General features: G+C 40.6%; 1 protein-coding gene across 4 annotated transcripts in view; it reads left to right on the top strand.

Moving 5' to 3' along the window:
* KANK1 (KN motif and ankyrin repeat domains 1) overlaps positions 1-16598 on the top strand; it is a 171591-nt gene that overhangs the window by 108625 nt on the left and 46368 nt on the right. Inside the window, exons 5-6 of one of the 4 annotated variants that reach the window (XM_067569192.1) lie at positions 1667-1783; positions 7328-7426. In XM_067569192.1, the coding sequence (XP_067425293.1) occupies positions 1747-1783; positions 7328-7426 (136 nt within the window). In that variant the 5' untranslated portion in view covers positions 1667-1746. Of the gene's footprint in view, positions 1-1666; positions 1784-2432; positions 2544-7327; positions 7427-16598 lie in introns of those variants that run through there. The other 3 variants (XM_067569195.1, XM_067569194.1, XM_067569191.1) reach the window with 3 other exon arrangements.

Genomic DNA, 16598 nt, shown 5'->3' with positions numbered 1-16598 from the left:
TCCAAAAGGAGCAGTGGAGGCAAAAAACCTAGCTGGCTTCAAAACAGAACTTGATAAATTTATGGAGGGGATGGTATGATGGGACAGCCTACTTTGGCAATTGACTGATCTTTGACTACTGGTGGTAGGTATGCCAATGGCCTATGATGGGGTGTTAGACAGGGTCAGTTCTGAGTTATTACAGAGAATTCTTTCTTGGGTGTCTGGCTGGTGAGTCTTGCCCACATGCTCAGGGTTTAACTGATCGCCATATTTGGGGTTGGGAAGGAATTTTCCCCCAGGGCAGATTGGCTAAGGCTCTGGGTTTTTTGCCTTCCTCTGTAGCATGGGGCCACGGCTCACTTGCTGGTGGATTCTCTGTATCTGAGTCTTTAAATCATGATTTGGGGACTTTAATAACTCGGTCATAGGTTAGAGGTTTTATTACAGGAGTGGGTGGGTGAGGTTCTGTGGCCTGTGCTGTGCAGGAGGTCAGACTAGATGATCATAATGGTTCCTTCTGACCTTAGAGTCTGAGTCGCACCTTACAGCTACTGTTCCATGCCGTGTTGTTGTAGCCGTGTGGCTCTCAGGATGTTAAAGAGCTACTACTTCATTCACCTTGTCTCCCTAGCTATTGTTTCAGGCTGTCTGCAAACTCAGTTATCTCTACGTCATTGGTATTTTGGTCACTTTTTTCCACAAACATAACAAGTAGAGAAATACTTCTTACAAAAAATAAAAAGAGCTGAAATTATAGAACAAGAAGGCAGCATGGGAGAGGAGCCAGGATGCTATTCAAGCCCTGGCCCTCAGGTTAAAATTAATGGCACAGATCCTTTGCTGTGGTCAATGAGAACATTATCCAACTCTGGGTGGGGCAGAATGGAAAAGCAGCTTCAAGCCACCTTTGCACTTTATCGATCCTGTGTCTACTGTGCATTAGGCTAATCCCCAGTGTAAGTCCTTTCTAACTTGGTGCATTACCCAGGTTCCCAAGGCATCCATGTGGCACACGGGGTTAGCAGTGTGTAGGGAAACCCCTATCCCACATTTCTCCTGGCCACCTCTCCTGTGCTGTGACACTGAAGGATCCTCTTTTAGGCTGCATCTGCACTGAGAAATTTCAGCCATTCTACTCTGGTTGATCTAGCACAGGTGCAGCTGTAGAGATGCCAGCAACAGAGTGAGCTCTAGCATTGATGTGCTGTAGGTGTTTTTATCACTGGGTTATCTAACCCTGCTTAGACAAGTGTAATAAAATCACCTTCACCGTCCACACCTTTCCCACCATTGCCAGCACTGATTGCGCTGTTTTGGTGCTAGGCCAACTTGGGAAAAATAGCTAAAAATCCCGTGTAGACAAAGCAGTTAAAAATCCTAATGCTTAAATTTTAACCCTGAGTTCACACTACAGAATGGTCCTGTTAGTAGCTCAAGTGTTGGCGGCACTCGGGGGATTCAGCCTATCCCACTTGGCAGGCCAGCCAACTTGAGTTAAAACACCATCAAACTTGAGATAAGGGTATTGTGGGTGGACAGGACAACATCAATTTAACTTTGTAGTGAAGATAAGCCCTCCAACACTCAAAATGATCAGCTGTTGGATCTATATACTGAAAAGGAGACTCCATATAGTGCTGTCTAAAACTATCGAATTGTAACTGCCTATTTCTTGTTGTTTCAGGTTGCATGTCTGGCTGGACTTGATGCATGAAATTTGCATGACTCCTAACAATATATTTCTGGATTTGTCAATGAACAGACATGGCCTACCCAGTGAATATTAGCAGCAGTACCTCAGGTAACTAATGGGAGACACTTTTTTTCCTTTTGAGTTTTTTTTGTTTTGTTTTAAACTCTCTTCCTATAAAATTGTGAAACTCTTAGAAGGATCAAGGTGCAAATGACTCTAAACAAATATTTCAAAGTGTTTTCCTACTAGATTAATGTTTTGTTTTTTCTCCTTTGTTATTTTTGTCTCCTCTTTCCAGATATTTTGCAAATAGCTCCCCTAACTTGAAAATATGAACTAACGTCCCAGTGGCAGATCCTCACCTGGTGTAAAGCAGCCTAGTTGCACTGAAGTAAATGCACTGGGTTGCACCAGACATGGATCTGCCTCAGATAGTTTCACTGCAGAAAGGCAAATGGATATTGTGCTATAGTTATAATGCATTTGTAGGCCTAATGAGCTCTCATGTGTGATATCTGAAGCCTGTGGTGTTAACATCCCTTATGTGTCTAGATTTTCCTTTCCCTTTTTTGGGCTATGAAAATCCATGGGCATTTATTTGGATTGAGTACTCTTTTTAAAATTTGAGTCCAAGGGATGTTCAAAGGTTACTGATAAGGCTGATAGATCAGAAAGGGCCAGAGATTAGAGAACAGTTGATAGAAGTGTTGCAGTGCTTTTCCTCACTGTTATGTCAATATTTTCTTGCTCTCTGGAGCATTCCACAGACATGACTTTAGTATACTACAGTCATGCTTTCTACAAGGATTATATGAAGAGTTTCAGGTGCAAGGCAGAAACCTATGTATACTCCTTCAGCACCAGTGCAGTAAGTTTTCCTAATGTGTATATGCTTGGAGCATGGGCGTGTAAATTAAGGCTTGGTAGTTGGGAAAGGTGTTAGTTTTTTCCCATGGCATTCATGTGGAACCGTAAACATTTTTTTCTGGAGAGTCAAAAATCAAATTCCAACTATTTTAAAGATCATACAAAGAATTTACTGGACTCACGCATGCTTGTTCAAATGCAATCTAATAGATAATCACAGGGGACAGTATTTGTATTTGATGCGCATATTGTTAGGACATTGCCAAACTTTAGAAACTTCAGTTATAGGACAAGTGTGAAATCCATAAGGTACTGGCTGCATCAGTTGTATTTGCTATAGAATTTTTTTCATCAATACAGAGGACTGAAAAGTCTTCTCTCTGGGCAAAAAGGAGTGCAGTTGTCTTTGGTTGTGAAAAGAGATGAAAACCTATATGTCCCAATCCTAACAGACTGGTAGGATAGATAGCTTTCAATAAAGATTTTTGTCAGAAATTCTGGTAATAATTTACATCAGTGATAAACTCAGCCTTAAAACACAGAGATTTTTTTTAAATGAAGTATTTTCTACTTTTAAAAAAATAAGATTTGACATTCAAGATTATCATATGAGAGGGAAGGATTTTCTCTTTTTAAATAAAGAAAAAAGTTATATTGGGTGTGTAACTTTTTTTTTCTAAAAATAAATACAAAGTTAATTTTAAAAAGCTTTATAAGGATCTTACATTTCGAATTAAACACAAGAGTTTCTGGTTCCTCACCCCACATGTTTTGTTTTTTACTATAGTCTTGATTCAGGCCAGGCAGAACTATTCATTCCTAAAAATGTTTGGAATGTTCTGTATAGATTCAGTGCATTAGCTTTACTTTAACTGTAGCTAATTGGCTTTTAAATGTTTTCTACTGTAAAATTGTCTAATAGCAGAAAATTGTGATAGACTGACACTTCAGTTCAGAAGATGCTAAATGTTTGAAATGGGAATATATTTGTACAAGAACCTTTTAGTTTTGGGATTGGTATGCAAATAGGACAACGCAGAAGAGAAATTGTTTGCTCCCTTACTCACAAGTATGATAAATTGTGTCAAAACAAAAGTTAGGTTGTATACTGTTCCACTGCTTCATAAAGGACTGTCTGGACTTGTCTGCTTTATAAATCCTTGAGGCCACAGTTCTAATGTGTAACACTTAGTTTTGTATGTGCATGCTTCTCTAAACCTTGAGAATTTCACAATGGTTTAAGCGTTGGACTACAGACGTATGATTTGCTGTTCTGCTGTGCTGAGTGAGGGAGATTGCTTTCAGATCAACTCCTGGTCATCTGGGCGTTGGAAATATTAAAGCAAGTTTCTTAATTGCACAGTGTTCTAAGAGTGAAAAGAAACTTCAGAGGTGGGGATTTTCGGCACACAGTACCCTCTGAATCAGTCACCAACAGGAAAAAAAACTAGATAAACTTGTTAGGAGCTTCAGCTCTAGATTTATGCTACTTGAATGATTTTGCTGCTTTGAGCACAAATTAAACCACCATCATCTGCAAAGTGATTTGAAGAACAGTGCTTTGCTTTAGCTGCTTTACCAATGTGAGTATTGAGACTAAGTGTGTATGCCTACTGTGTCCTTTTGGTTAATTTTCTGAATTCTTGAACCTGTCTGGTGTATTACGGATTGGCAGCCACAGACAAGATCTTGAGGAAGGGTTCAAGTTTGTTTGTAGGAAAGGTTCACTCTATTTAGCATGTATGTACAAGTACTCCAAGAACTATTTTTTTTGTGGAAAAATATGTATTGGAATGAAAATACACTTAGTTATAAATATTTTCTCTTTGTGCATGTGAGACCATATACAAAGCAAATGCTAACTTTATCATGAAAGCTAGCTCTGAGAAACGTTGATAAATTTTCATAGTTCTTGTATAGTTCAGCAGAGGCTGTACTTTAAAGATGGCTAATAAATAACTGGAGCTGTATGTAATATGGAATTCAGACCTATCTGTCAGCGGTTCGGTTTGTTGGTAAATTATACAAAAGTCAAATTTAATTATTCCTTTTTTGTTTTTGTTGCACATGATTCATCTTTATTACAAGTTTTTTAGTGTGAACCAGAAGCTTTGTTAATCCTCCTCAGATATTAAAGGAAATTGGTTTTTAATAGGAACTCACTTTGGATTTTTGGTTTAGGTCTCCCTAACATCAAGCATTGTCAATGTGGAGTCTGTTCAGGAGGCAGCCTAAATTGCTGCAAATGACAATGAGAAATAAATGGCTTTTTTTCTCTCCTTATAGGAAATAAGTTTTCCATTTCATTTCACTGAGGGTTGGCTCTTGTGGGGCGTTGAGTACTCTCAACTCTTCGTTTTGTAGAATTCAGTCCTAAACTGGGTTTGGGCTTTTGTGCTGACTGAATAGGTCTCTAAACTCATGGGTATGAAAGTGCTGGGGAAGTAAAGAGAGTCCTAATGCACTTGTCAGAGCAGTTGCAGCAGCACTCTATTAGGAATGTTATGTTTAAGTGGGGAATTATTTGGAAGTTTGGCCTCATTCATCAACCCCATACCAACCAGTGACAAGCAGCTGAAAAACATGACAGCTAACACGATTATTTTTCAGATTAGTAAAAGTGTCTTCACCATCCTCCAGGTCCAATTTACAGCAAATATTACTTGGTTTATGAATCAGCCTTAATGGTCACAGAAGCAATATAGTGTGGCCCCACCACTTTTGCAGTTAGGCCCATCAAGGTTTCCCCTAAACCCCTGTAACAGAAGGTCACAACTAATTCCAGACTGAAACTTGCTATAAAGGAGGGTTGCTTGGAAATACTTCCAGTGCCCCCCTGAAACCACCCCCCACAGAAAAACCTCTCATGCTTTATTTTGAATGCAAAAGTCTTGATTCTCTTAACTGCTTTCTGATCTGTTTTACCTTAAACAAATTGTTTTGGATCAGGTTCACCACAGAGCAACAAATACCATAGTAGGAAAGGAGATTCACTAATATGATGAATACATAAGAAATGATGCAAAATGCTATCCCTACAATACAACAAAGCTAGAAAACACTATTAAGGAATTGATCAAGGGGGTCATGGTTCAACCTTGTGCTCTCCTCAAATGCAAAGAGCAAAACTAATTATGATTCTTCTTACTGATACCATCTCAAATTTGTGTGCAGAGCTTGCGGAAGTGTACCATGCACCTGTGCTTAGCCAGGAAAATATCTTTCCTGCAATCCAGAGTCAATTTGTTAAAATTTTCCAGGCATCCTTGTATTGCTGTGCAATAGGTAAGGCCACAGGGGTCAGTATAATAGTACTGTAGCATAGGTACTGTAATGGGGTATTTACCCCACACACACTGTGAAAAGATTAATAAGGGCCTGAAAAGCCAGTTAACCCACCTGCTTGCACCCATTTGAGTGGGCCAGCCCTACCTAGAGATAAAGCCTAGCTGGAAAAGAGCTGTTTTATTTCCCCCTAAAGAGCTGGGTGAGCCCAATTTGAGGAGGAGGCTCCGAGGAGAGGAGGTGGAGAGTTCCCTTCCTCTGGGAAGCAGCCTGAGAGAAGGCTAAGAAGCAGAGGAGAGCGGACAGGATTCTCCAGCTGGAAGCCTGCATGGAGATAAGGGCCTTGAAGAGCTGTAGCCAGCCTGAACCCCTGAGTCAGGGGAAGAGTATCCCAGCCCCAGGGCTGTGGGCTTGATTGAGGCATAGAAGCCTGTGGTTAGACGGGAGGGCAGTCTAGAGCAGCAGAGATACCTGAGGAGGTGGCTGCCAGCTGTGCCCAGCTGGGCTGAAGGTTTGGTTTGTATACATTTCTGTTGGACTTTTTAAAGGACTCTGCAAAATGGACAGGCTGGAAGGCCAGGACACGCCTATGGCTAGAACAGGCGAAAGGACAGTGGAGCGGGCACTGAGGCACAGCTGCCTCAATGCTACATTCAGCGGGGGGGTGGGGGAGGGTGTGTTGGGGCAGTAACTTTCCCATAGCCCAACTCAATTTATTCTTTGCTTTAATCTTTTTTTGTGTATGTGTCTGTATTTTTTCCATTGTCATATGTAGCTGTTTTAGCGGGTCAGTCCCAGGATATTAGAGAGACAAGCTGGGTGAGGTAGTATCTTTTTTTTTTTTTTTTCTTTTCCCCCCCAGATCAACCTCTGTTGGTGAGAGAGACAAGCTTTCGAGCAACACAGAGGTCTTCCAATAAAAGATATTACCTCACCCACCTTGTCTCTCTGTATTTTTTTCCCTCAGGCTAATTTTGTTTCTATAACATTTAGTTGTTTTTAGAATATTTTTCCCCTAAAAGCCTCTTTCTAAAAGATGTGGGGGTGTTCCGAACTTATCTGGCCTTTTCCCTTGCCAGTTTTACTGTCATTGCAGGGTTTTCTGTCTCCCTGTCAATCTCAGGCATTTACCTGGCCTTATTGCCGTAGAATCAGAGTGCCGCACTCTTAATGTAGTTATTTTCACAACACCGCTGTGAGGGAGGGAAGTGCTATTATCTCCATTTTACAGATAGAAAACCGAGGTACATGGAGATCAAGCTAAGTCGCACAGGAAGTCTGTGGTTGAGCAGGGAATTAAACTTAGATCTCCTGTGTCTTGGGTCGGGTCTGCACTCGCAGCGAAATTCAGCGGCAGTCGACGGGAGATACGCAAGCTGCATAGAGAGTAGCTTGCGTATCTCCCGTCGACTTCCTAAATTCCAATTAGCGCGGTGTCCCCACTACGCTGCACCAAGGGGAAATGCTTTCCTGTCGATGCAACATTAATCTTTTTTTCAGGGGTGGATTTATTGAATCAACTTCCAGATCGATTGAGTGGGTCTCCACGCCGCTTAAGCGATCCTGCAAAATCGATCCTGCAGCATGGACAGTGCCACCGTGAGTGAAGACATCCCCTTGGGCTAGAGCCCTAACCACTGGACTAGACCATCCTTTGTCTTCCTCCTTTTCCTTTCCCCTCTCTCCTTTTTCTACTGCAAGCTCATTTTCCAGTCTTCTGGGGATTGCGGCTGGAGCACAGAAGTTGCACATTCTCCTGTCAGAGGGTATGTGGGTGTGATCTATTAATTTGAGGGTGTTGTCCTCCAAATGCAAATGAGCTGAAAGCTCTGAGAATATGGATTAGATCCTGTAAAGAATCTTTTTGGTTGAGTGAGATATTTGATATTGTCCCCAAAATTACTGTCATACTTTCTTCTATACATAGAGGAATATATCCTTGAAGCATTCAGTGTCATCTAGTGAGAGTTAATGGTGGGTAACCTTATAAGGGTTTGGAAGCCTATTTCATATAAGCAAGCAAGCCTTCATCTGGAGCTCTAGAGTACAGGTTTACAAGCAGCAGCTAATCCGGCTTCACTGACTTTATTTATATTTAATTTTAAATATTGAAGTCTGCTAGCCAGCTAGCTCTCAAATACATCTGATCAAGCTTCCTTGACTCTAAAGGGAAAATAGTAAAAACTACCAGCACACTTGGCAAACGGTTTGCTTTCTAATGGCTTAATCCAGCTCCCACTAAAATCTCCCATTGATTTCAGTAGGACATGGATTCAAACTTGGAGACCTGATTCTGCAGGAGGATGATGACACACTCTAACTTTAAAGGGGGAGCATAGGGCAAGAAGTGCATGAGGAGATTAGCAACCAGCTCTACAGGAATAAGCTGTGCTACAGGTTTAGGGGACCGTTGCCAACACTTGTGATCTTTATCACGAGTCTTGGGAGTTTTTCTTAAAGCTCTCTCTTCTGGGATCATCTGGTTGGGAGGAGCTCAGCTTACTTTTTTCATTTAAAAACAAAAGTTTCAAGCACTCATGGTTGCAGAAAAGACGCTCGAAAACTTGAACCATAAAGGCACCCAAGGCCATAAGGCAAATAAGAAGAATCCAGCATTACTTTTTAAAACTCTCAATATTTTTATCTGTTGGTCTCTATAACCATGTATAATTGATCAGCCATTGATTAAAACATCTGTTAATCATTCAGCCTTTACATTAAGGGTTCATTTTCAAAGCATGAGACTGTTTTAAAGCAACATTTGCATTCTTTTATCATGCAAAACTTCTCACTGATTTCTAGGAAATTTTACAAAATATATATAGGCCTATTCTCCATTGCTTACAAGTTTGCTTGAGTTATTTTTATGATAAATCATTACAGTAGTTTCCCTGATTATTTTTTTTAAGACTACAGGGAATTCCTCATAAAGGGTATAATCTTAGACCATGTACACCTAAGCACAAACCTCTGGCAGACCCTATAATGTTAGGACTTGTGTGCTAGTTAAGGAGAAAGTAGGTTGTACTAGAACTTAAGTGTGTTAATGGAATCTGTTGTTTGGTGGTTCTCTTAGGAAGGCAGATGGTTTTTCTTTATGATCTAGGTTAGAGTTAAAATACATAAATTTTATTTGTGTATTTCAACAATGAACTGAGATTACCAGAAATGAGCATTCAGGAGCTTAGCAGCTCAAGACATTTGGCTTCTGTGATGAAGGCTAAAACTTCAAAACCATTTTTCACTGTTTTGAACATCATGGATTCCTGACCTCTGGGAATGGCAGGCATATAGAAAACTGCTAGCATTCTTCTAGAGGTAATTTTCTGGAGGACAGGCTTTTACAAAGTACTGTTGCGATGCTACTGATTCTGCAAATTTCAGTACCCTGAGCTCAAACCTCATAGTGTTTGCTTAGTTCAGTTGTTATGAACTAATCGAGTTCAGATGAGTTCATATTTTTGTTGAACCAGTCACCCAACTGGTGCTAGTTTTGTTCAGTGGGGTCAGTGTGACTCAAACAGTATAAATATGTAGCTATGGATTTCCTTTTCTTCCGCATTCAGAGTGTGATAGGCATAGATCCTCTCAGGATTACAGTGAAAGAGAATACACTGAATGCTTGCTATTTTTTTGGCTGTTGATTAGTCACCTTTGCCTCCAACCAAGAGAACAGTACTGAGTTGCTGCATCTCTGTCTGTGTTCACAGATAGACAGACAGCAGCAATACCTGCAAGATTTATACAGCTATATCCTACCAGTGCCTCACCCATGGAGATGTGGTGATTCACCTTGGTAATGCACCACACCATTTTAAAACAAACTAGGGTGGAGGCCTTGACATTAGCGGGGTGGAGGGTGACTGCACCTCAAGCAGTTTCAACAGCATAATGTCATTACAAAACTTAGCTGTGTTTTCATAAACCTGAAATCTCCTACATAGTGATTCCAAATCTGCTGCAGGGGCAAATTTCTAACAATTCTGAATGGACACACGTTTTAACAGCTGTTTTTCTGCATGTCTATTTGGTGTGGATTTATATTTGTATCTTACATGCTTATTATTTGACTCTAGAGGTACTGTTGACACCACTGCATTCTCTCCAGCAATGTATTGTCATGGCATTAGCCTGACTGCTTCTCTTTCCTGAGAACTCTCTGTCCTGGTGTCTCTCTCCTCACTCGCCTCCACTCCCTATGAGTGATTTGTTGTTTCTCTTGAGCTTTCCCCAGTCATTTTTAAAAACAAATGTCATTAGTTGCTGATGACACTCAGGGCTTGTCTACATTTAAAATGCTGCAGGGGACCAACTGTAGCACTTCAATAATGACGCTACCTACACTGAAGGGAGCATAGGTCAGTATAGGTACTTCACCTCCCTGAGTGGTGGTAGCTGTGTTGATAGGAGAAGCCCCCTGTCGACATAGTGCTGTCTACACTGGGAGTTAGGTGTGTATATATCTTGTAATCCTTCCTCCTGAAATGGAATTCCACGGTGCTCCAGAGTTCGGGCTCCCAATTGGCATCTCCCTCGCATCCCATCCCAGGACTTTACATGTGAATATCCTCATACTGCCTTCTTATTTCATTCAAATTCATAACCATCACATTTATTGAAATAAATGGTTGAACTTGTTATCCATATGATACATGTTGCTGCTTTCACAGCGCATGGTGCTTAGAATATTAGCAATGTCTCAATAACACAGTTCTTAGTTGGCTGGATAAACTTTTAAATTAGAGACTTCCTTATGGAGACTTGTTCCAGTGGCTCCTGGTCTGAGCGTGGACACAACCAGTTTTTTAGGGATTCCAAAATTAGGATTTAGAGTGGCAGGTGACTGCTGCTATTTCTCCCTCTATTTCTCTCCATCACAAACATCTAGACATTTTTTCCCTCCAAAGGTGGTCAGTATGACTATTGCCCCCTTTGATAACCCTTCCATATTTGTCCTCTTGTTTGACTTTTTATGAGCATGGCTTTTACTGCATTTTATTTTATTATACTACTGTGCTGTACCCCACGTGTTGTGTGTGGTAGCTTACAAAGAACAAATATTTTGAACTTCCTGCTGTTCCTCTTTCCTTTTCATTCACAATTTTTGCCTGCCTTATTTGAATAAATAGGAACCTTCTATAGTCAGTAATTGGATTATCCATCAGTACCTGTTTGAAAGCAATAGAGAAAAAGGGTGGAAGTTTCTAATGAAGTTTTGTTTTTGAAGATTTGATCAGATTACATTGAGGATCAAATAACCAGTAATTTGAAGCAGATTGTGCTCTGTCTACAAAGCAGACTGCTTTCGTCTGGACAGGTCAGAGATACTGCTAAGGGGCATGTTTACTGATGTACTTCTGGCCCCTTCTTCTCCTCCCTTTCACAAACTAATCTCTGTGCCTGAAGCTCAATCCAGAAGGATCCAGGATAAAATGCAGGGAAGAAAGCACAATCTGTGAACTCTTTGCTGCTGGAACTGGAATTTCATGTTTAGGGTCAGTTCTTCCAATGAACAATTAATTTCAGGTATAATGGATGTCTGTGCACTTAACAGCTCCTAAGTATACAGCTTTCAGCTAAAAGAATTGCCTTCATTCCTAGTGGGTAACAATACAAAATGGAGTGGAGAAACTGAGTCATATACCTACTTTTCATAGAAACAATCCATACATTTCCCACGTTCTCCCCATGGGTGCAAAGATCATATGTTATCTGACTCAAAACAGGATGAGCCATTCCTATATTGCCTATGAATAAGGGCCTTCACTGCATCTTTAAACTTAACCGGCCACTTCACTTTGGATGGTCCCTTGAAATATGTGTTAGCTATGTATGCTAAACAATCTGTTCCATCTTGTATTTAGCAGTGGCATTTTGAGTTAATTTCCCAGACCTGAAGAAGAGTTCTGTGTAGCTCAAAAGCTTCTCCTTCACCCACCTTGTCTCTCTAACATCCTGGGATCAACATGGCTACAACAACACTGCATACCTCTTATGGCTCAAATTAATCTTGTCTCACTTAAACTGGCATTCTGGCTTCTGTAATAAGGACTCCTTCCATGGTTTGTGTTAAGAGGTGACATTGAGCCATGAGTGCACAGAACTGATCTGGTGTTAGAGCAATTAAACTATTGAAGGACACGCATAGACGCATATACTAAGGTCAGAAGGGACCATCGTGATCATCTAGTATGACCTCCTGCACATTGCAGGTCACAGAACCTCACCCACCCACTTTCATAATAGACCCCTGGCCTCTGGATGAATTACTGAAGTTCTCAAATCATGGTTTAAAGACTTCAAGTTACAGAGAATCCACCATTAAAACCTTCAAGTGACCCATGCCCCCATGCTAGAGGAAGGTGAAAAACCAGGATTCAGGTCTTTGCCAGTCTGACCCAGAGGAAAATTTCTTCCTGCCCCCAAATATGCTGATCAGTTAGATCTTAAGCATGTGGGCAAGACTCTCCAACCCAGACACCTAGGAAAGGAGTCTCTATCATAACTCAGAGCCCTTCCCATCTAGTGTCCCATCACCAGCTGTTGGAGAGACATCCACTGCTAGCAGATGCAGATTGGCTACATGGCCTTGTAGAGGCAGTCCCATCATACCATCTCCTCCTTAAACTTATCAAGCTCTGTCTTGAAACCATTTAGTTTTTTTGCCCTCACAGCTCCCCTTGGAAGGCTGTTCCAGAACTTCACTCCTCTGATGGTTAGAAACCTTCACCTAATTTCAAGCGTAAACTTGTTGATGGCCAGTTTATATCCATTTGTTCTTGTGTCCACTTTGGCGCTTAACTTAAATAACTCCTCTCCCTCCCTGGTATTTATCCCTCTGGTGTATTTAGAGAGCGCAATCATTTCTCCCCTCAGCTTTGTTTTGGTTAGGCTAAACAAGCCAAGCTTTTTGAGTCTCCTCTCATAAGATAGGTTTTCCATTCCTCTGATCATCCTAGTAGCTCTTCTCTGTACCAGTTCCAGTTTGAATTAATCTTTCTTAATAATGGGAGACCAGAATTGCACTCAGTTTTCCCGATGAGGTCTCACCAGTGACTTGTATAAAAGTAGTAACACTTCTCTGTCTCTATTGGAAATTCCTTGCCTGATGCATCCTATGACTGCCTTTCACAGCCTCATCACATTGGCTACTTATAGTCATCCTGAGATCAACCATTACACCCAGGTCTTCATAGAATCATAGGGTTGGAAGTGACCTCAGGAGGTCATCTAGTCCAACCCCCTGCTCAAAGCAGGACCAACCCTAACTAAATCATCCCAGCCAGGGGTTTGTCAAGCCACATCTTAAAAACCTCTAAGGATGGAGATTCCACCACCTCCCGGGGTAACCCGTTCCAGTGCTTCACCACCTCCTAGTGAAAAACTTTTTCCTGATATCCAACCTAGACCATCCCCACTACAACTTGAGATAATTGCTCCTAGTTCTATCATCTACTACCACTGAGAACAGCCTAGCTCCATCCTCCCTGGAACCCCCTTTCAGGTAGTTAAAGGCTGCTATCAAATCCCCTTGCATTCTTCTCTTCTGTAAACTAAACAAACCTAGTTCCCTCAGCCTCTCCTCATAAGTCTTGTGCTCCAGCCCCCTAATCATTTCTGTTGCCCTCCGCTAGACTCTTTCCAATTTGTCCACATCATTTCTGTAGTCGGGGAGAGGGGGCTCAAAACTGGACACAATACTCCAAAGCCAGTGCTGAATAGAGGGGAATAATAACTTCCCTCAATATGCTGGCAATGCTCCTACTAATACAGCCCAATATGCCATTAGCTGCCTTTTCTCCTTCTCTGTCACTTCCAGCTGATACATCACCACCTTATAGCAAAAATTCTTGTTGTCAGTCCCTAAATGTATGACCTTGCACTTTGCAGTATTAAATTTCATCCCATTTCTATTTATTACTCTAGTTTACAAGACTTTGAACAGGGGAATCCTTAACAATACTATACTAGCTCTGCTCATTTATTGACATAACTCCCCTGCTTCGCCATCCAAAGTGCATGCTCAGTTTCTACTGGTATGTAAGTAAACTAAGTGGACATTTCATGACAAAGGGTAAATTTTCAGCTGTACCTCTATATGGGTACATGCAAATTGGTGTTTACACATGCAACTGGAGTAGCTAAGTAACCAGTCTGTTCACAAATTATTTACATATTTAAATCCAGATTTTGTGTATGAAATCTTAGAGGCTTAGTTAGGGCTGGCTGAACAGGTGACCTTAAATCTGCTTCTATCATTGGTATATCTGCTAAAATTTGAAGTCTTTAAATGCAATTATTTAAGGCAAAAACACATATTTGATATTTTATACAGTAAATGGCCACAAATTTTAATGTGATGCTCCTTTAAAAAGAGGTGGGTCGAGGTGTTCTGAACAACATTTTAAAAAATGAGAAAAATCTATATTTTTCCATCTGTGGTGGAACAAAGTCCCTCTTGGACAAATTTCTGAAATGAATCCTGTCCAGCTTGCACTTGGTCCTGTGTCTCTTTTTCTGGTTTTTGTTTTGGAAGGGAGTGTGATATAATCTGTTGTTGTTTGAAGCCAGAATGGCCGTCAGTAGACCCCAGTCTATACACTGGGTCCTCTGTTTTCTGCAGACAAATCAGGCTCTCGGTCATTAGTGCTATTCTCTGGCCTTGTTTTTGCTTCCACTAAACAGTAGCTGAATGTTTTTGTTTGGCACCATAATAGTCTGGAAGCCCAATAGAGTGAATAAACATACAGTCTCTGCCTTTGATTTTAATATTCATCAGTCCAAGTAGACGTACATGCTGACAAACGATATAGGGAAGGAATTCTGACACCTTTTCAGATTTTTTTTCCCCCTCTCCTTATGTTTACTCTTTGGCCTGCTGAATTATTGAGAGAACTTTGAGGAAGATCTATTAAAGGTGCATGATCTTGGATGGGAGAGATCTCTGTCAGATGTCAAGCACTTGAAACCACAAAATAATGATAAACGGATGGAACAATTGGGAACAGCTGCTAAAAAAACTCCTTCCCTTTCCAGAATGTTAATATGGGGTTTTTTTATTCAGTTTTTTCCAAAACAGTTTTGGCATCTGCTTTAGAGCATAACTTCAGGTTTGGGGGGGACAGTTAAGAACCTGTTGATCAAACTAGAGAATTGCTATGAATTATTTTTTCTTAAATGAAATTAGTCACTGCTTTAAAGGAACAATTTTTAGGTCTGATTTCTCCCCTGACAGCAATCCTGTATAGAAGAACAATGAGTGCAGCACTCTACATGGAATGTGTGATGCAGAGTTTGGACAACATTTTAGCTGGGTCCATACGCTAGTGATAGTCATGGAAAGACCAAATATAGGCATGGTCCCAACTGCCTGCTGCTGTTCAATTAGTTGTACATAATAAAGAGTGAGGCAGACTGTGTGTTCAGACACATCAGCAGGTGGTGATAGTTGTGTGGTTTCCACCCAAGATTTGCGCACACACTGCTGCTTAATACCTTTGGCAAATTTTGTTTACTCTGCCCCAGATACTTATTGTTATTTCCACCTTTCTCCATGAAGCTACTTCAGATCTGCTCTGCATTCACCTGACAGCTGCATGACAGCTAGGAAAGAACTGGGTTGCAGTGTGTATACAGTGACCACCTATATTTCAAGGAAATAAAGGACAATTAGACAAAAATACAGGACAAGCTTATTTTTAAGAGATTCCCCCAAATATTTTTTCTTCATGTTGCAAAATCCTGGATTTATGTTACAAGTATGTGATTCTATTCATGATCAATGATTGAACACATCCTTTTTCATCTTATTAAATATTATTTTGTTCCTTACTAGATACAGGGTGATATTAGGCAACAAATACAGGATGTCCCTTAAAATACAGCAGAGATGGCCTCCCTACAGAGCTAGTTTTGGGGTTTTTTTTCATGCTGGTATACCAACTTTCAAGTTAGTGTAGACACGCAACACTGGTACAAGACCCTTTTTCCACTGGGGCAGTGAATTTGCTCTGTACATTTACATCAGTGCCATTACAACAGCATAAAACACATTCATGTAGACAAGACATGAGCATGTGAGATGTGCTGTGACACGCTGCTGCCTCTGTGGCACAAATTTAGTGACTAGAACTCTGAGATTAACTCTTTGTTTGGTTTGGTGGCCATACCAAAATAATAAAAGAAAAACTTGAGCAAACTGAAAAGTTGGAAAAACAGAACATGTTGTGAGTCAAACAAAACATTTCTTTTAACCTTCAGTGTAGTGTTTTGTTTGGGTTTTGAACTTTTTTAAAACTTTTAAAAATAAAATTGAAGTAAACTTTTAAAACAAAATAATTTTGCATCAAAAATCGAAATGTTGCATGTTGAAAGAAAATGCAATGTTTTAGGAATATTTTTTTCAATCAAAACTGTTCACCAAATTCTACATGAATTCACTAAATACTTCAGTTGACCTGAATTTGCGTTTTTTGAGGTAAAAAGTTTTTTGGCTAGAATTTTTTGCCCTCTTGTTGTGGTGCCATGCCACATTTTGAGGGTGAAGTAGTAGGTTCCAGTAAATAGAGGGCAGAGGAGAGGCCTTCAAACAGAAATCAGGGAAGCACTACTGACATGCGGTACTTCTAACACACAGTTTCTGCATGGATTGCTTTTCTTCTAGAGCCTGAATTCCTACAGTGCCTTTGGAAGAACTTATTCTGCTGCTCACCACAGTTCCAGTCTGAGCTGGCAGTAGACTGTATGAATGGATGTGGGTATTGTGTTTTAC

This window comes from Emydura macquarii, unplaced genomic scaffold (assembly GCF_026122565.2).
Source record: "Emydura macquarii macquarii isolate MOO-44397 ecotype Brisbane River unplaced genomic scaffold, CSIRO-AGI_Emac_v2 contig_2897, whole genome shotgun sequence".
Taxonomy (NCBI): Eukaryota; Metazoa; Chordata; order Testudines; family Chelidae; genus Emydura; species Emydura macquarii.
Note: the sequence above shows the minus strand (reverse complement) of the source record. Positions and strands in the feature narration are given on the sequence as shown.